This window comes from Phaenicophaeus curvirostris, chromosome 1 (assembly GCF_032191515.1).
Source record: "Phaenicophaeus curvirostris isolate KB17595 chromosome 1, BPBGC_Pcur_1.0, whole genome shotgun sequence".
Classification (NCBI taxonomy): Eukaryota; Metazoa; Chordata; class Aves; order Cuculiformes; family Cuculidae; genus Phaenicophaeus; species Phaenicophaeus curvirostris.
Genome location: NC_091392.1, coordinates 185,623,946 through 185,645,151, shown reverse-complemented (window position 1 = coordinate 185,645,151; position 21,206 = coordinate 185,623,946). Strand labels below are relative to the sequence as shown.

Genomic DNA, 21,206 nt, shown 5'->3' with positions numbered 1-21,206 from the left:
CTTGGTCTTGTACGAGACATTGAACTCTACTGTTGTTCCACCAGCATTGAAATGTGCTGGTTTAAGTTTATGCAGGTGGATAAACCTGACAGTTAATGATATAATCATTGTAGTTGACATGAAGTACCAGCTTCAGCACTGGCTCCAGTGCTTTACAGGACCAAGCCCTGCATGGTCTCGAAGTGGTCACAAATCTCCAGATCCATAATTTATTCCTATTTAAATACTTGACTTCTGTTTTCTCAGAACGTACTAAAATGCTGTAACTGTGAAGATTCAGTTGCAATAGATATATAATCTTCTGTTATAGTGGGAACATCCATCCCAGGTTTTGATATTTTCATGTTTTGCAGCTTTATGGTTTCCTGTAATAGGAAGTTTAACTCATAGTTCAGTACTAACATGTTTGCTAACATTGCTGTAATTGGTAACACAGTTTATACTGAGTGAGCAGTAATCTTTTACAGTATGCCCCTGGACCTGTTTAATCAGGAACTTTTAAGGACTGACTTTAAACTTTTTTTTTTTACTTACTTGTGCACACAAAGACACAGGAAAATGTAAATATTTTTCTAGATATAAAAAAGTCTAAGTTATTGAGTGTGTCAGCCTAATAGTAAGATGGATGCATCTGCATGTTCAGTTGGTTAAGATCATTGAAGAGCTCTTGGCTTTTCCCATCAAGCAGTTGGATACAACCCAGGAAACAGTTCCTCTGATTCATCACTTTTTCTTTCCATATCATGTGCTTAAACTCAAATCAGCATTGTGTAACAAAGAAAAATAAGCCCCTTGAAGAACTAGATAGTTTTCTGGTGTGTTTTAAGTTGTGATACAGAATCTTAGTGCATTTTAGTGGAAAGACACTATCAATATACAGACCATTGTTGTATTTCTGCTTATGTTTCAACAGGAAATGCAGGATATTAAGTCTTTTCTTGTACCATGTATCTCAAAAACGAGATGAAATCAAGAAAGAACATGTCTAACCATTGAATTACTAGTGGTTTTTTTTAAGGAGGATAGAGAACTTGAACACCCATTGATTTTTTGTATTTTCCTCATAGGTAATAAGCTCAATGAGCTCACTTTCAGAATATTGTCTGCCCTCTATCCTGCGCACTTTGTTTGATTGGTATAAAAGACAGAATGGCATAGAAGATGAATCTCATGAGTACAGACCAAGAACAAGCACTAAATCCAAAAGGTATGACTTTGAATATGCATATGTACATTATTGACAGATTCTAAGGTAAAGCATATTACATTTTGCATATCAGCTTTTGTGGTTACAGTTGTTTGAAAGTTGTTGTCATCCTTTTCTGCTGCTTCCTGGAACTTTTCCTTTCAGCTTCTAGATGGATGGAGTAGTTGTATATTTAACATTATGCGCCTCATAGTTTAAGCATTATTTCTTAGTGCTATTTTGGATACTGTAAAGTCATTTAAATGTTGGTTTGTATGCAAAACTGTCTGTATTCTTTACTCATGTGAGCAGGCAGTAATTCTGTGACACTTAAAAGAATTATTTTTTTATACAGCCTTCTGCTTAGTCATAGAAGTTTCACGTAACAGCTATCCTCAATCCAGAAAAATATGAATAGCCAAAGGGTTTTAGCAACATTGACTTCACTGTTAAAGCAAACAAGCAAAAATGAAAACCCTCAAACAAATATATTGATCTCTTATGATCATTATCAGTAGTTTCTCAGTAATAAGGCAACAGATTGGTCTTTATTTACATTGAGGTTTGATGGTTTAAAGAATCTAACAGTGGCAGATCTGGTGTTTGGAAATGTCTCATCAGTTCTTCCCGTTAGGATTGCATTATAATCCAGTAATTACTGAAAGCAATAGTTGCTGGAATGAAGGGGTAGGAGCTAGTTTTAGAAAATCAAGGTAGAAGTGAACCTGAATCAGACTCTTCCAGACTTTTTATGTCAGTGAAAGTAGGTATGATATGTCAGTGAAAGTAGGCATGATTTGTCAGTTAGATGCCTGCTTTTGGATAAGATGAATCCTTACTTTGAAGTGCCTCTTGACACATTACAGAAGTCTAGTACAGGATTAGGCGCTCATAAATAGATATCTTCAGGAACTCCACCCAAAATCTAGTTACAAGTCAGCTTAGCAGTGAACCAAGGCCACTGTGTCAATTCATAGTATGACAGAAAGAACATATAGCCAGTCATTTCTCCAGTTAACATGAAACCAAGAAAATGAAATATGCAAAAAATTTATGTCATCACTGATCAAGCAGAAATCTTACATGCATGTTTTATTATAAGCACATAAGTACAGTTGGTTGAAATCACTAATGTTCTTAATGTTTATAAGAATTATGCTGAATTTATACATACAGAAATCTCACTGAAATCAGTGGTAACTCCTTCAAACAAACTGGAGAACTGTCCCTTTAATGTTTAATTTTTTAAAATTATTGTATATTTCGTGTTATCTTTTCAATACACTTTGAAACGGTGATCACATGATTTGGATCACATGATCCAAATGGATATTTTTGTATTTGCATTGCAAGCTACTCATCTTAGACCACTTATTCCTGTGTTACTCTGCACAAGGAATACATTTGAATATTTGTCAAGTGGAGCCAAAGCCAAAAAAAATAACACATGGACAGTTTTAAAAAGAGAATATAGTTCATTTGTGAATTCTTCATCAGTGCTTGTAGGGCATTTTTCAAAATCTGTCACATGTCTAAATATGAATTTGATAATAAAAAGTAATTAATTACCTTTGTCCCCAAAGTGTAATTGAGAACTATCTAAATGGTGCCATCAGCAAGGAAATTGAAATTAAATTTATTTGTTAGAATATAGAATCCAAAAGTGTCTTTGTTTCTGTTTTGTTGCTTTTTTTCTTGAGAAAGTTTTGTATTGATCTTAAACTGAGAAAAAGGAGGAGATAGAGAGCAACAATTAAGCATTTGAAAGAAGGTGGAAGTAGCAAGATGAATTTTCTGTTTATCTCCGATTTAAGAGCATTTGAGTGCATTACTTTCTGAAATACTGGACTGCAGTTTAAAAAGTAGAACACAATCCCCTGTTATCCATATTTGTGCAATTGAGCAGGACATATAATATAAATTACAACATATCTCCTAAATACTGTGTTCCTGTTTTGATTTTGCAGTGATGAACAGCAAAGGGATTATTTAATGGAGAGAAGAGATCTGGCTATTGATTTTATTTTTTCTTTAGTATTAATAGAAGTCTTAAAACAGGTATGGAGTTCTTAAATTATTCATTAACTAGAAAATGGTGGAAATTACCAATAAAACCCAATTTTAGCATGAAATAAACCTTGCATGCTTGTTTATTGCTGGCTTTCTTGCATCTGTGAGATATGTAATATTCTGTGCTTATACAGACTTTAATTGCTGGGTCTTTGGAGCCGAAGTATTTTTCTTCAATATTAAATAAACTTTAAACATCTGACTCATTTCAACTGTTTTGTTAGCTAGATGCTGTGTCAGCTGATACCATATTTGTGTAGGGAAGACACCTAGAAATAACAAAAGTACTAAGGTAGGCAGCTTGAAGTATAGTGTATGTGTACCAGTTATGTTTTATTTTGTGTTTTCAGATTCCACTTCATCCTGTAATAGACAGCTTGGTACATGATATTATTAACTTGGCCTTCAAGCACTTTAAATACAAAGAGGGGTAAGGTGCTTTTTCACACCAAATTCTATAAAAAAAAAAAGCTGAATATTTTAATTGTAATGGTTTAAGCAAGATGCTTTCTCAGCCACGAATTCTTTCCTGTCTTTTGCTAGGTACCTTGGTCCTAACACTGGAAATATGCACATTGTTGCAGATTTATATGCAGAAGTAATAGGTGTTCTAGCTCAAGCAAAGTAAGTAAAATAGAATACCATAAATAATGGAAATCTGAGAAGTTTTACTTGCTTAACATATGATTATTCTGATTTTCTCCCTCCTTTAAAAGATAGTGTAGGAATAAATCATTTCAGCTCACTGGCCCTCTGTTCATCCAGGTGGACATAGAAGTTTAGGAAATCACAGGCTTTCTTCGTCTAGTCCAGTGATACTAAATAAGTTCAACTAGACTACAGCAACATTGTTTTTCTTATCTCAGCTATGACATCTGTGGAAAGCCCAAATGGCTGGAGAGAGATATTTTAATTAATCTTTTTTCTATGCATTATTTTTCCTTTAGCTGGACAAACCTAAGGGTGGCCATACTCCAACATAGCTACATTTTAAAGTTTCTCTGCCGTTATTTCAGTTCAGAACTTAATGCAACTATTTTTGAATCCTTCATCCTGCAATTCTTAGCAGGGTGTCGCAGTAGAGACTGAAAACACTTTATGGGGTCTGGTCTTAAATTTTGAATATGGAAGCAGATGTTCAGAAACTCTTATTCCTGATATAACGTCTCATCATGTGCTTATCACACAAACTAGGCAGACAGGTGAAACTTAACTGCCCCAACACAGATCCACGTCAGTGGTCTCTGTCTCCTGATTTCTTGATGTTGCTGAGAGAGAATCTGCCCTATAAGACCAATCAATTTTACCAAACTTACCTATTTAGCTTGGTGAGGCCAAACCGGTTTGAGTTTCTGGAAATCATATGTCTTTCACAAACTTCAGCTAAGGCCTTACCTGGGCTTCTAAATTGGGTCTATGACAACTGCCTGTGGCCAGTTCTCCACAGGGACAACTCTCCATGGGGAGCCCCAAACCATAACCCTAACCTTAACTCTAACCCTCCTTGTGTGGAGTTGGCCTGCAGAGACTAGTCCTGCAGAGAGTTGTCCGCTATAGAGATGTGGCTGTGGAGAAGTGGCCTCAGACGCTTGTCCCTTTTCACCTAAATTTGTTATGTCAAAGGCAAAAGGGAAAGTGACATCTGGATCTGAAGGTTCAAGTTGCCTGTCAAAGACAAGACATACTTGTTCTCCTTAAATACTGTTTTTCTCCTCCAGTTCTGAAGGGCCTTGCTGTGATGGTACTCCTACTGAAGGACTTCTTCCTGCTAACCTGTTTTTTCAGCTCTCCCGTGTTCAATGTCAGAGTTAATAACAACAGGTTGATACATGCTACACCTGCCCACAGAAATTATGTTCTTTTCATTTTGTCTCAAAAAATACAGGAGGTTCTATTGGATAATCTTACTGTGTGTTATTTTACGGACAGTGTGTCTCAAAGGACACATCCAATAGACTCATGGGGAAGGCAGAAGAAGGTCACAGACCTCCTTATCCCAAAGTATTGTAGCTAATGCTTAAGTGTTACTGTAATGGCTATTAGAAAAAAATGAAGGGAGGAATAGCCTATCTCAGTATTTTCATGATTATCATTTAAGTATTTTCTTTTGAAAACATTGCGTGTACTTGCAAGAAAACTACCATTCATCTTGGAGTTTTTGAAAAACATGTGAGGGGGTTATTCTATTTAAATTGTTAACCTTTACGTAAAAGAGGTACATGGTGAGAAAATACTGGGGAAGTTGTAGTTATCCAAAGGGACCATAGACTTAATTTTCTTTTCTAAGTTCATCGGAAGTGAAAGAAAACCGAACAAAAAGAAATTTAGTCTCATACTGACTGAAGTGGCATTTTACAACTGAGGTTGAATCTTCTTTATGTTTTTCCCCACTTACCTTACAATACATTTAAAATATGAGTCTATACTTTTTTGTAACTAACCAATGTGAATTCATAGATTTCCTGCTGTAAAGAAGAAATTCATAGCTGAGTTAAAAGAGTTACGGCATAAAGAACAAAGCCCATATGTAGTTCAAAGCATTATCAGTCTTATAATGGGAATGAAATTCTTTCGCATCAAGATGTATCCTGTGGAGGACTTTGAAGCTTCTCTTCAGTTTATGCAGGTAAAATTCATAAATATACAACTGTAGTTCGCAGACCTTTTAGAATAGGCTTCCCTACATCCTCCCTGTAATACTCCAGGAAATTTTCCACATCTCGTTCCCACATAAATGTATGTACAGCTACTTCATGTTTATTCTGAACCTCGGTGTTCCAGTCTCCAATCTCTCATTCCATACCAACTTTTCATTAGGCATATACTCCTAGTCCCTATATCTCACTCTCAAAAAAAGAGAATTTTGGTTCTGTAGACCCTAGACCTTCCACTCTGCCATCCCACAGCTGTTCCTTTCCGTGTCCCTGCCTGGCTATGTCTTCCTAGGTGTTCACTGTCACCAAAGTGAATCTTCCACCCTTGACATAGTTGCTAGAAAGGAGAGGAACTCTGGTGGAGAAAAACGCAGAGGAAGAGGCAAAGAATTGAGGAAAAAGATGGACAGAATTTCCTTTAACTGTTTTGTCTCCTTAAACTACAGCTTCAGCCTCCTTCCTATTGGTACATTCTGGTTTGAGAGCCACTAGTACAGAGCATAGTTTGACTATCATGAATGCATTAAATTAACAGATTTCATTATTTTTTAAAGAAAGGAAAATCTTTTATGTTTATATATTTTAAAAGCCCTCATTCTTACTGGTAAGGTACAGTGAGTTCTGTTCCCATCAGCTGGTTTATTCAGCTTAACATTCTTTATCCCCTGTTTTTCCTGGGGATCACCCTCATGGCTACATGGTTTGTAGCTGCTTGTGCAGTAAAATACATGTTTTATATAAACCCTCATGTAAAGATCAGCTTATTAATGGTTTAAGTGGAGTAAAAAAATCAATTTCAGATGCCTACAAGTAAGGATTTGACATTGGATTTCAGATACATGTGCACACATACACGCTAGGATGTTTCTCTACATCCTGAACAGGAAGAATATTCTATTTCAATTTTGCAATGTGTTTTAAACCATATTTAACAACACAGAAACAGCTCATTTTTCTTCTTACCTTATGCTTCATTACATGAACTCATCTGAGTATGTGTTGCCTTAATGTAAATCATCCAGAGCTGGTGAAATATCAAAGTAGCGTGTGTTCAAAGCACATGACTATGAGTGAATGACTTTGTATATTTACGGCACAGCACTGGTGGAATCCAGCATTCACTGCTGTTGAAATCAGTGGTAGAGCTTTCATACAGTAGACCCAAAATTTGCATGCCAGTGATCTCTACTGTGTTCATGACTACAATATCTTGGCACAAAATTGATTCTTACATGTACTACAATGCATCCTAAGATACACTGTGCATGTAGGAAAACCAGTTCTGGTCAATTTGGTGAAATACTCCTACAGCTCAGTTCTGTGGGCAATTCATCTGTTAGTTTGAGTACACACAGTGCCTCAGCTACAAGCCCTGTCACACCAGCTCTGCACTAGTAGAGAGAGATGCTTTCAACAGCAGAGCTAATCTCAGGAGCAAGCTCCAGAAGAGCCTGTCTTCCACCAAGCAGGGCAGAAGCAGCCCAGGAAGACTGCTGTCTTTGGACAGGGGCCTCCCCTGCGTAGCAGAAGTGGCTGGTATGACTGAAGCCATGTGGTATAGAAGACTGCATATAGCCAGGAAAAATTAGGCATGGTCTAAAATGTAAACTGCTTTGCATGCCTGTGCAATAAAGGGTAGTGGGGAACATCCTTGTAACATCAGTGGCTGTGTGGACCTTGGACCCAAAAGAAAGAAGTAACCGCAATGACATGAGTTGTCATTCTCAGAGAAGTTGTACAGAAACACAAGTGTAGGTGTATGCTTATCTGCCCTCCCTCATTTCCTGAGCAGCACAGCTACGTGGATGGTAGCTTGCTGCATGTTTAGAACAAAAGTACGTTTTTACTTTCTCTCTCAAACCCCAGTTGCAGGCTGGGAATTGTGTTTTGCACCACAGGTCTCTTCCTTCACGTAGCACAGTTCTGTATTGATCCTTAATCTGCAATGGATCCCAGCAGTGAAATTTACCCAAACTGTTTACAGTAAGATTGATCCTTGCCCTCTTTATTTTACCGGAGAAGTGCGTTCCTTTTCTGGCCTCCCAGAGCACTGTGTAAAGCAGTCCATGGGGGATATTACTCCTGCTCCTGAAGGTACACACAGGAAAGGCATGAGGTCAGCCCCTGAGTCCAGCTCCCTTTCCATCCCTAGAATGCCCTCAAATGCAGCTGGAATCAGAGGAGAGTTTGTGGATTGTCATTGTTAAGAGTAACGGATTCTTGATCTTGACTTATGTCCTGCTTTGTGCTTGCTGCAAAATGCAGATTTAGAAGTTAATAAAAAATGTTTTCTGTGGGATTTGCAAGATAAAACCAGTCAATGGCACTTGATGTGCATTCAGCAAACATTTAGAGGTCTTTATTCCAGCTTATATGCAATTTATGTTTCTTGTTTTGTTTTGTTTTAGGAGTGTGCACATTATTTCCTTGAAGTTAAAGACAAAGATATCAAGCATGCACTGGCAGGACTGTTTGTTGAAATTCTTGTCCCCGTAGCAGCTGTGAGTTTATTTTTCAGGTTGTTTACATAATTTCTTTATGTTGGGTAAACCAGCTTGTGAAATAGTGCTTTATTAACATGGAATTTTCTTTCAGGCTGTCAAAAATGAAGTGAATGTCCCCTGTCTGAGGAACTTTGTTGAAAGCCTGTATGATACAACACTTGAACTTTCCTCACGAAAGAAACACTCATTGGTTAGTAACCCTCAGAAGCAGATGCTAAAATTCTTTGTTAAAAATATCTCTGAGCAGGACTCTGGGGAAATTGCAAAATTTTTTTCTGTATTCAGCTTTATAACCAATACATTTCTATTTGCAGGGAAGGTTATTGTGTTTGCAGAAAATAACCATCTTTATTTTATTCAAAATATGGTCTAAATTGGTCTGAATCAAACGTTTTCAGTTTCTGGTTCTGTGAATATCAGTTGATTAGGTTTTTTCATACCTGTGTTTAAACATTGGGAGGAGAAGAGAAAGAATAGACATCACTTCTTGTCAAGCGAGAACAAATGAGGCATGTAGGAACAACTCTTTCACAGGGCTTCAATAGTGCATTGTAGGAACAAAAAAATGTATAACGCATGCCCTTCTAAATCTGTAACTTGGCTACTGTGCTGCTCCCTATTTAATTTTTTTTCTTGTGAGATGAACAGTGGCACTGCAGTATATTTTTGGAAGCATGAGTTGATCTGAATTAAATGAGGATCTGAGTCAGTTTGATGCTGGCTGCCTTAAGCAGTCTGTCTCTCCAACTGGGTCAGTGCACATCAGCAATGTGGTGTTAGCTAATCCGTTTTGAAGTCTTGGACCTTTTAAGTAAAGAAAGTTGTCATTTGTCCTCCGTCATTCTGTGGGAAAGTCAAAAAGACTTCCCTGATCCCAGCACTCTCGGCAAACTCTGATCACTAGTGCTAGTGACTCTGCGGGGAGGACTTCAGGAGTGTGCTTGAGCTCTGCCACTGTTACATCAGTCCCAGGGGAGAGTCAGAGCATCCCTTGGAGCACAGTCCTGATTCAGTTTGAATTAGTGGAGTCTGGTGATGGTTTTCTGATTTCACTCTGCTCATGTGGCTTTGTTCCACTCTGCTGAGTTAATAAAACATTGTTGAATCTACAGCAGGGTAAGAGCTTTGCTGTACGGTTTTTACAGTAGGTAGAACTTCCCCAAACTGGTGGCCAGAAATGCCAAAGTCAACACTACATGCTTGAGAAAGGATTGCACAGCTGGGGCTTTGCATTTGATTACTTGTCTACACATACCACACTGGAGGCTATATAGTTAAAAGTGGCAAAATAGAATAGATTCTTGTGAGGGTGCGATTAGAAGTACAAACACTGGGAGGAGGAGGAGGAGGGGAAAGGCAAACAGTTGGCAGAAATAGCTGCAGTGCATATTTTCAGGCTTCCAGGAAGAAAGCACACTCTTTAGAGTCTGAAGGGGACCTTCCTTTCCAAGATTAGTGTTGTGTGAATCGGTGCGCTCACTATACAGGCAGGATGGAGGCATTCATCTTGCCTCATTTTCTGTCTAAAAGTGCCTCATCTGAGCTAGTGATTGAGGTTCTCTTGATAGTGAATGAAGAGAATTAGGAAACTCCAGGAGATTATTTGTGTCTTCCCTCCTAGGGCTCTTCCTTCTGATGGGTTGTAACAATCTTGGGATGTTACTAAACTCTGTGATCTCGTCAAGTACATAGCTATTATAGTCATAATGTAAGAAAGTCTTCCATGAAAAGACTTTAGTTATCCTCTCTCGTATGTATTTTGGACATAAAGATTATAAAAATAAAAATAAGCGTATATTTGCCATTGGCTGAAGACACTAGGTCTGACACAGCTGTAGATTTACGTTATATATTACAGGACAGAAGTTGGGGATTACGGTGCTTTTATACCTTGAGCTGTGATTGAAGTTAGAAGCTTAGGGTTAGTTTTGTGAATCGTTAGTCTTTCAGATAAAGTCTCCTTATTTTTAACGAAGAACTTTTAAGTCCTGATTGGGTATATTAGCATGACAGCTGAAAAAGAGAAGTGTTTCTGAAATAGCAAAGTCAGTTTCAAAATTCACAGGTGCATTTTAGCTCTTTCTTGAGTGTAACATTTACAAGTATCAAATTAAGTATTGACATAGAGACCAGGTTCCAGTATTTGGACTTCTATATTCTGCCTTGTTCCTTTTTATTTTTTACTTTGCAAGATGTAACTACCAGCAAATCCAGGCATTGCCCGTATTTTAATACAGTTGTTCAGGGTATTCAACCTGTCTCTCAGTAAATGTTGTGACTGTAGATTTTGAGGAGTAATAGGCATCTGAGCATTAGCAAGTCTCAGCATTCTCTGTGGTTCCTGTTGTTATTATAATAAAATCTAGTTATTTCCATGCTATCATTTCACAGTTAACTGATAGAAATTAACCCTGTGAGTCTGTAAAATTGATTTGTGGCCCATCTTTGGATTTGTTACACTAGTATAAGTAGACATTTGGTTGGATTTAATTCATCCATAAAACATCTTTAACAACTTTAGAGAAAGATTCTTCTTAAATTGTACTAGTTAACAATGTGTTTATGTTTGCTAACATGTTTTGCTCAAAATGGAAGAGTTAGAGCTTTTAAGTTTACAGTAGCTCTATTAAGTTGCTTTTATGTTGTGTAGACATGCAAATAATACAGTATCCACATCCATTTCTTGTTTAGGCTTTGTACCCTTTGGTAACATGCCTGCTTTGTGTCAGCCAGAAGCAGTTCTTTTTAAACAGATGGCATATTTTCCTCAACAATTGCCTATCCAATCTCAAGGTTAGTATGTGCTGGTTTTAATAATGTATTAAAACTTCAATATGCATTATTGATCTGTTGCAAATCTGCTTTAGGTAAATGTGCTGAATTATTGCTCTTGCCTGATTCCATAAATAATTTTATTCCCAATAGTACAAATACTTCAGCTGTGCAGATTTTTTTCAATAACAAAAGAGTGTTCTTGTGCCTAGTCTGAATTTCTGCTGGTGCTCAAAACAAACCAGTCAAACAGCTGTGAAAAAGGTAAAATTGTTGATGGAAGTTATTAGCTCAAGTGATGTACTAAAACTGACCCACTATCAAATTGCCCTTTTCGATGAAGACATTCTCAAACAAAGCACTTATTATTTTATCAGAATGGAATTAGTTGCAGGACAGTGATTCTTTTGCCTGTTTCACTTTGTTAAGTTGCATTAAAAACTCCTAGACTATTTTATGGTCTTTCCTCCAAGTATCCCTTCTTATTCCTTTACCATTTGTTAGATCTTTGAAAGTTAATACTTCACTGTCCATAGCAATCTGCCAGCACAAACTGTTCCATTCACATGTGGTAATTATCATTACTACTCCTCCATGTTTCTTTTACTTGTGCAATAACTCACATCCACGCTTGTGGATCATTATGAAAGGATGGTCCTGTGCCTACCTGAAGTTAGCTTCAATGAAAGGCCTCCAATTTGCTGCTTGATGAAGCAGTGGTTAGGAGGCTTCTGCAAATGGCACAGGTAGAACATGGATGCACTTTCTTACCTCAGAGGCAAGCTGGAGGGAATCTCTGTTCTCCAGAAGTTTAATTCCCAAGCTTGTCAACAAGGTATATGTTACATGCTTTATTGCTGTTGCTTTCTTGCAGTACTTGGTCCTCATCTTAATGAAACCATTTGTATTGACTGTCTTCATATGAATCCTGCTGTATTAGAATAGCTCTACAAAATGTTCATAGTCTCTCTGGAGGTTTCTTTCCACTTGAACCTGATTTACTTCCTTCTTCTGAAGAGGTATTAGAACCTTATTTGCAGAGAGATCCAGAAAATAAATGTTATTGCAATTGATTGTGTGGATATTTATGAAGTTATACAAGCTTTAGGAAAAGTTACTACAGCTGTAGGATCTCTGAGGACACAGCTGGAAGCATAAATTTTTCTGAAAATTAGGGAGATCATTAGAAGTTATTTGAAACCATTAGAGAAAATTTAAGTAAAGTTACTCCTACCTTAGCAATTGAAAATCAAATTGGAATTTGCCTTGCCACCTGTAATTCATTGCTGTATACTTCAGTTCATAGCCTCAGAGACTAATGTGGTGGCACATTCAGTCTTTAGTTTGGGGAGAAGGTGAGGTAGCTGAATACTGGACTAAATTAAGAACAGATTGGCTGCTCCTTCTCAATACAAAGGAGCAAATGCCCAAACCATTCAAGCAATCACTTCACCAGTCTGAGTGTCACCTCAAAGCCCAAAACACACTCACACAGATTAAAGAAGAGCTAAATCAACAAAAAGGAGAAATCCTTCTATTAGAAGAAGAGTTATGCACACCAGGACAGTACATAGAACTCCATGATCTTGTGTGGGCTCCCGTGAACCACATAATGGATGAGATTTCTCAGGAGCCTCCACACCCCATAGAGCACAATCTCCTTCACAAAACCATAAAGGTCAAGCTTATGCTAGGGAAGGTAGAAGTTTTATATTATAATAATATTTCTGATTTTAATATAAACTGACAAATCTCTGATGTTACAGAAACAAACCTTTCTATTGAATTAATAAAGGACACTCCTGCCAGGACATGGAAATACTTGACCTCAGCCAAATTCTGGCTAAAGAGCATTTCATACTACCCTGTTGAAAGCAGTATAAAAGTTAATAAGTATCCTGGTTTTGAAATGGAACATTTATCATTAACTAAACTTTATTTACAAAAAACTACTCAAGGCAGGAATTCTATATAGGAGAGAGTCAAAGCACTGTATTTCATTTAGAGGCAAACTTTTTCCATGGGAGCAACATGGGACAAGGAGAAAGCTCCAGTACAATTTGAGCCAAGGATGCAGAACTTAATTTACAAAGAATGGGTCAAACAATGCCTATCACAGGAATGAATCCATGGGTACCAGCACAATATCCCTTTGGCCTGAATGGACTAGACCTAACACCATATTACTGGAGAACAGAAATGGAAGAATTAAAGAAAATGGGCCTCACTCCTGGTGATCCACTAGCTCCGCCACCAATCACAGAAGAAGAGGCAGAGGCATTGAAAGAGAAATTTCTAAAAGAGCAACAACAACGGATAAAAGCCAGCAGAGTATATCGAAGAAGAAACAAAGCAGATCCTGACAGAGCCCTGTCGTGACTACTCCCATGTTCAAAAGGCCCACGTTGACCTGGACAGATTCTTCAACACCAACAGTGAGTTGGTCACTGACAGCAGCAGTAAAGGAACAGCATCCAGCGCAAGTACCTCTTGTTGGGAAAGTGAAGAAGATATCAGATATATTAGGCCAAATACTCCATTTCCTAGAATTGCTAGCCGGATTTTTCTTCTTGACAAAAATACTCAAAATACTAGAGACTCAGTTGGAGGTGGACTTCTCTCATTTTCCCAAAAGGAGACACGCTGTGTGCTTTCCAAAATATGGGGCACCCAGCCACCATGCACTTGCACAGATCTTGACCATGGGCTTACCCATGATTTCCCTGGATATTTCTCAGGCATTTTATCTTCTTGCTCTCAATCCTGTTTCTACTCTGCAGCTTGTTGTTTCTGACAGGAAACTCTTCTACTGTTTTTGGAAAGCTTGAATAATATCAGTCTCAACCTTTTTCTCCTCCGTCTCTTCTCAACTGCCCTCACAGCTGAATTGTCTCATCTCTGGAATATTTGGACCTTTGCCTATAGGGATGATTTCCTCCTCTGCCACACAGGCTCTTATTACCTTTACTCAGTTAGCCACTGTCTGCTGTTTTCTTGAAAGCTTTGAGGTAAGACTAAACTTGGATAAATGTATTTCGTCACCTGTTGAAGAAATGAAATTCTTAGGACTGAAATTTACGAAGACTGACATGATGATATGTGATGAAAAATGGATTGAAAGCAAGCAGGTTATGAAACAAATTGTGAAGAATGTTATGATTTTTAAATCCGGCAAAGAATAATAAGTCACATAAACTTTGTAATTCCTTTAACTGCTTATTCTAATCATGCTCTACAACTACTGTATGCTGCTATAATAAACAAAAAGGATTTTCAATTTTCTATTCCATTCCAGCTTTATTGTATAAAATGTGTTGTCAAGGGGTTACATGGAAATTTTAACCCAAGGACCATGTCCTAGACTTGTGACAAGAGCCACAGTGGAAGTGGGAGCCATGCCCCATATAATCTGCAAGTTGTCTTTTCAGACCTAGACTAATACACATTCAGGAATTATTCATGGCATTGGTTGCAGTTTCTTTGATCAAACCACATTCTTTGATCTGTGACACAACATGTGTCTGCAAACAAAAATCAGCTCTTTGCCAAGGAGATTTGCATTGTGAGCCAGGCAAATCTTATCTTGGGTCAAAGTGTACTGGTCTCCTTCAAAATTTAACCTAGTGGATGATCCAGCAAATGGGAAACCGTCTGACTGGACTGCATATACTTGCATCCTACACAGAAAGCCCTTAAAGCTGCCACTGAAACAGAAAAATTTCATATGACCGGAGAGACTTTAAGAGAATCTTGTACTATTTCAAAAGTTTCCAAAAATAAACAGCAATCCAGACAAATAATCCAATCCAGTACAGCTGATCCCAGATGGCATGCTAATTAGGCCAGCCTAAGCATCCACAGTTTCTTGTCCTTTCACTTTTGAATTCATGCTGTACATTTATTTATCAGCAGTGTTCTTACCGGGTCTCCACCACAGGGCAACAGCTTTTGTACTGGCAGAATTGACTGAAGATGAGGTTTTCTTTTCACAGTCAAATTGAGGTGGTTTTCCAATAAAGATTTTAAATTGTAAGATACCTAATTTAACTAAATTGTTCCTTGGGTTTTGTGACAACTTACGTAATGCCAGGAGAGTCCAGTCAGATGCATAAGTGTTCTGCAGCTGAGTGCTGGGCAGCTGTGAGACTGTATCTTTTTGTAGTGTCCTCATGAAAACTCTGAACCTTGACATCCATTAATTGCAGAACTTCCTTTCCAATTTGTGCCTGAAGTTTATTCTTATGTAATATATTTCTCTAGAATAAGGACCCCAAAATGGCTCGAGTTGCACTGGAATCTCTGTATAGACTACTGTGGGTTTACATGATCAGAATTAAATGTGAAAGCAACACAGCTACGCAAAGGTAAGGTGCTATATTTGTAATGATAATGAGGCCTTGTTGAGTGGATGTTGCGAGTGGAGAGGTTTTATAGTTCTCCTGAACTCCTTTGAATAGAACCTGTTCATTTTGTGTAAAGAACTCAACAGTATGGAGCAAAATATTACATTTTGTGGCACTGTCAGTTTATTCTTCCACCTATTAAAATTACTGCATAAAGCGTTTCTGCTTTCTGAAGAACTGAAAATCACTCCTTGCCTGGTTAAAGGTAGAAATATTTCCGTAGTGGCACGTCATTGACTGATTTATTGTTACTTGTAATGTAGTAATGAAATAAAAGAATTGTAATGAGTTTATAGCAAAAGATCAGAAAAAGATACCACACTACATTTTCATTTCAAAGGGAATACATTATAGTCTTTCTAAATGGATTAGGATTTCCAGTTTATGTTTCATGGGAAGTGAAAGTCTGCAAGGTCCAGAAATATCTAATGCGTTTTTTTCCTTCTTTTACAGTCGACTTATTACTATTGTCACAACACTTTTCCCAAAAGGGTCTCGTGGTGTTGTGCCAAGAGACATGCCTCTAAACATCTTTGTGAAGATAATACAGTTTATTGCACAGGTATGGGAGAACCAGGCAGATGTCTTTCTAATTAGTGAGTAACTTAGTTTCACAGGAACAAATTGACAAATAAGAAAACTACTTTTTTCTGAATTTCTTGCAACTGCATTGTTAGTGTCTTTCATCTAGGCAATGAGAAAATTATAGACTGAGGTGAGGGAAACTTCTTTCGAAGAAGAGGTTTTGGTTAACTTCATTCCACTGAAAATGAATACAAATGTTTTAAGTTCAGGTCAGGTGTATTTTTTGTCGGTTTTTTTTTTTTTTTAATAGCCGGCAAGTCAGAAAATGCATTTGTTGACAAGCTTTGACTGTCAGTAAACTTCAAAAAAATAAACTGGTTTTTTTCCTGGTGGTGAATCATTCCCATTATACAGGACAATAAGTTTCACTGCTTTTAAAGCATTACGTCAGAGAAATCCCAAGTTCAGCATGGAGTTGACATATGTAGTTTTCATTGGTTCAAATGGGATTTGCTAAAACAAAGTAGCCTTCAGTGCTGGAAGTTTCATCTTTTTTATTACCTAAATTCCAAAAACATTCCCATTGAGCAAAGCACTTAAGCACATACTTGAAGTTTCTAAATAGGAATGAATTAAACAGATGCTTGAAATCTTCCCTGAACTGTACCATCTGTGAACAAGCTCCTTTTGTATAAAATACTAAGTTAGTACCATAATTACCACAGTTAAAATGAAATAGATTGATTTCCAAAATGGATCATTTTCTATTTAAATCATAAAATTTTTTGAATTTGTCAACTTACAGCAGTGTTGAAAGCTTAGATCTGATAATATGTTCTGCAAACTTCTAGAAATCTGGTTTTCCTAATTTCAACTAGTTTTCAACATTCTGTTGCCTTAAAGAAAATAATAGCAGAAGTGAGCAGTGTAATGATTTTCAATATTTTTACTATTTTAGGAACGTTTGGATTTTGCAATGAAAGAAATTATATTTGACTTCCTTTGTGTTGGAAAACCAGCAAAAGCTTTCAGTCTCAACCCTGAGGTATGATGTGCATCTCCATTTCATTGAGTTAGTATGTGTTGTATTATGCTAGTTACCTTCTGGTTGTATTCTAACCATGCTTTCACCATTGTCCTGTTTTCAGGCCAAATCTTGAACTTGATTTATTGGTAAAATACATATCTGAACTTTGACCTGTGAAATGTCACAGGTTATGCCTATCTCATGTTTCCTAATTGAAGATGATCAAATGTAATGTAGTGCAAATGTGTAAAACAAAAACACAGATAAGAATATTGATCCCAGTATCACCTTATCCCTCTGCTATTGCTATATGCAATGCCTTAAACTATTTTAATATAAAGATAAGTTTTCTATAGCAACTTTGATATTTTTCAAAGCACTTTTACTGAAAACTCGTACATAATGTAAGAAGAATTGAGGATAACGAGAACCACTCTGACTGGTAAACCTCCACTGACATTAGTCTCATGGGTCAGCCTCCTAGTGCTTTCCCTAGAGAAAACAATCAGGAATTTGAAAAACTTGAGAAAAAAAATCAAAATAATTGTGATAAAATAATGACAAATTCTCTTGAAAATAATGTGCTTCTAATTTAGAAAAAAATTTAGAATTAAGAACAAACAGATGAAAAGTAAAAATCATGTGTGATGTTCTCATCGAATTTGTCCATATTAATCTTGCAGTATTAAACAGTTGTATCTTTTCCATAAGCTGATAAAATAGAATTACTTACCTTACAAAAATTTTATTTGATACAAAAAAAGCTTGAAAAAGTAGATCAAACTTTTTACTGTCAAACACAGCAGAAGTGAGAGGCAAGCTTTACTTTGAGCACAGCTTTCATCTTCAGTGTAAGGAAAGATGAAACAGAATTCTTGAGCAGGCAGTCTCCACCACATTCTGGGTCACACATCTGCAATAGTGACTGAAGAAGGTCCTGCAAAGGACGTTGTATATAATCATTGAATGAGCTGAGTCCTTAGCTTCTTGATGAATCAACAGTGAAATTTTACTGTTTCTCAACAATATAAGTCTGAAAACAATGAAATAATAGGGATGCTTTTTGATGTATGTAGACTTCAGCATTCTAAAAATATATACACAATCTATGTAAACGCACCTTTGGGAGACTGTAAGTAGGACAACTTCTGAAGTTTTGGAATATGTTCCTGCAAAATTTAGAATGTTCTGGTCTTTCAGTAGTTGCAATGCAAAGCCTGCAGATCTTTTTTTGTAACGACCGTATAGGACATTTGGTCCAGCTAAGATTTATTACTAAACTCAAGGTCAAGTCCGCATGTTTTCTCCTGAAGATAAAGAGGTAATGTACTAATGAAAATACTTAGAAGTAAAGTTTTGAGAGGGGACAGCACTGCTTATAGTGCAAATATGACTTCATAATCTATTTCGTCAGATTTTTTTTCAAAATATATCAGTTTAGTCAATGTAGGGGAGATAAAGAAAAAAAGCTGGCAAATATATACTAAAAATCTCATAGGGATTGAAGAATATAAGAAGAACATGATTATTTGATTATGATACTCATTCATCTTCCAAACTTTACAGAGAATGAATATTGGTCTGAGAGCTTTCTTGGTAATTGCTGATAGCTTGCAGCAAAAAGATGGTGAACCTCCAATGCCAGTGACTGGAGCTGTCCTTCCCTCTGGAAACACTCTCAGAGTGAAGAAAACCTATTTGAGCAAAACTCTTACAGAGGAAGAAGCTAAAATGATAGGTCGGTAAGAGAATGGATAATATAGAAACTTGGATTGGAATGAACGTGAAAAACTCTTTAGTACCTGAGCAGAATAATTTACTATTGCCAAGTAGTCAGTTGATCTCTTTACTGTAAATGTTTACTTTATTGTGCATTCTATCAAAATATATGATTTCGTTTGACAGATACTAGTTTTTTAGTTACTTTCAGTGGTACCACACAAGTGGTACCACACAAGTGGTAGTAAGCATGTGTTCTCAGGGTGTTAAGTACACAGATAGTTAAGAATTAGCTTCTTTCAGTGCTGAATAGCTGTGTTTATTCATGGATATGTATCTTACTAGAAACGGTGCCTGTGCTCATAAAAATGTAAGAGCTTTGAAAACCAATGAAGTTTCCTTTGATATCCTTATTTTAATTGCAGTATCTCACACCAAGTGAGACTTTCAAAATGGCAGAAACTTCTAAATGTGAAATAAAGCTGAAGCGTATCAGTTGAAAGGACCGTTTCCTTAAGCTTCCTTTAGTCAATGTAGAGAGAGAATACTGTTCTGTAGGAAAAGAGCTGTATCATGCCCTGGAGGTGTCTGGTTTTGCTGGCAAAAAAAGAAAATTGGGCTATGCACCTTAGCACTTCATTAAGTCCCCGAAGTTATGTAAATGAAACAAAGTCTTCATACTTCTACAGCAGTGGCAAAGACCTGTCTTGTGCTGCTGCTAGATCATTGTAGTAATATCAAGAAAATAAACCATGTAAGACCCACTGCTTTTGAAATGTACAGCAGACAGAATATTTAGTGCTGCCACTAATTCAGTTCGGTTTGGTTACTCCTCATGTGTTTGATAATAAATGGTTACACTATTGAATTCTTATATTTTATTATGAATTTCTTCACCGTGTTAGGTGAAGAAAGATTAAGCTAGGTAATTCCTTTATTTTGTTCTGTCTTCTGCTCTCCCATTGAACTTTTGATTGTATCCAAACTTGGTAGCTACATTTGACAGTGCAGGGACATATTTTTACTAAGTATTTTTTTTTTTCTCCAGGAAAAATATATGTGTGTATGTGTGTGTTTGTGTCTGTCTGTCTGTCTGTCTATCTGTCTATCTTTGTCACTTGGACTGTTTCTATATGTAATAGCATTCCTTCTGGAGAGGGCGATATATTCCATCTCTGAATCAGGGTAACATTATTAGTGGAATATGCTGTCTCATGAGAAAAACATTTTTCTTAATTTATGCAGCACAGCATGAGTAAGCAGCTTTGTTTTTCAAAGTATCTTTTTCTATAAATATCCCAGGTATGTCATTATATTATTCTCAAGTGAGAAAAGCTGTGGACAACATACTCAGACACCTTGACAAGGAAGTGGGTCGGTGCATGATGCTAACCAACATACAGATGCTTAACAAAGAACCTGAAGACATGATTACGTGAGTGCTAAACAACAGTAAATCCCATAAAATACTGAGATGTAATTTCAGTACTTTTCTCTATTTCTGTTTATAAGGAGTCATCAGAGAAATAGCAAGTAACAGGAACATTTAGCTTAGTTAGCATATACTTTGCAAAACTGTTCATGACAGGTAGATTGAACTTCTTTGCATGTTGCAGTGTTTGGAATTGAATGTAGCCAAAATCACATGTGAATCCTATGAATGTTTAGATGGTAGAAGCTGAAAGCCCAGAAAGAGAACCTCTCAGCCTATACTCAGAACACTGTTTCAGGGTATATTTGCATGACTGAACTTCAAAATGAATGCAACACATTCTGCTAATCTCTATAAATAATAATAATCTTTTAAAATTTCCATTACTATTCATGCCTGTAATCAAAATCAAATCTTAATTAAAAAGATAAAGTCTTGGATTTAAAAAGTACCCCACTGTAACAGAATCAAACCAGCACATCTCAAGCAGTGTTGAATAACAGCATTTTACACTCTCATCCAAAATTCTTAATGAGGGAAGTTTCCTGGAGAAAGTTTAGTGAGGTGGACATCTAGTAGGCTTTAGAGTCACAGAGACATTATTTGATGCAATGCAGAGCATGGATTTGAGAGATCCCAATTGTACAGATTCCTTGTATATCTTTTCCTGTTAGAAGGGTGGACATGGTAGTTACGCTAGAAGAGAAACAACCTCTGGAAAAAAGTTTGAGGTGTAATTAAAAGTACATTCATCTCCTCAAGATTGTTTTTTTTCATAAAAGAAGGACAACTTGCTAAAATTACCATGAGTGGTAGATAGATCTTAATGGCTGGCCAAATACAAGTGCTTTTTACAGCTGATATAATTTTATGTTTTAATGTCATTTCTCTGCCCTTGTTTATTGCTGTGACTG

The 21,206-nt window shown here is 36.8% G+C and overlaps 1 protein-coding gene across 9 annotated transcripts in view; it reads left to right on the top strand.

Moving 5' to 3' along the window:
• FRY (FRY microtubule binding protein) overlaps positions 1-21,206 on the top strand; it is a 212,841-nt gene that overhangs the window by 98,823 nt on the left and 92,812 nt on the right. For 8 of the 9 annotated variants that reach the window (XM_069882639.1, XM_069882631.1, XM_069882600.1 and 5 more), the window contains 13 exons: positions 1,068-1,207; positions 3,154-3,244; positions 3,607-3,686; positions 3,800-3,880; positions 5,714-5,882; positions 8,319-8,411; positions 8,506-8,604; positions 11,106-11,207; positions 15,447-15,550; positions 16,043-16,151; positions 17,073-17,159; positions 18,708-18,879; positions 20,163-20,295. In XM_069882639.1, the coding sequence (XP_069738740.1) occupies positions 1,068-1,207; positions 3,154-3,244; positions 3,607-3,686; positions 3,800-3,880; positions 5,714-5,882; positions 8,319-8,411; positions 8,506-8,604; positions 11,106-11,207; positions 15,447-15,550; positions 16,043-16,151; positions 17,073-17,159; positions 18,708-18,879; positions 20,163-20,295 (1,460 nt within the window). Of the gene's footprint in view, positions 1-1,067; positions 1,208-3,153; positions 3,245-3,606; positions 3,687-3,799; positions 3,881-5,713; positions 5,883-8,318; positions 8,412-8,505; positions 8,605-11,105; positions 11,208-12,962; positions 14,195-15,446; positions 15,551-16,042; positions 16,152-17,072; positions 17,160-18,707; positions 18,880-20,162; positions 20,296-21,206 lie in introns of those variants that run through there. The other variant, XM_069882644.1, reaches the window with a different exon arrangement.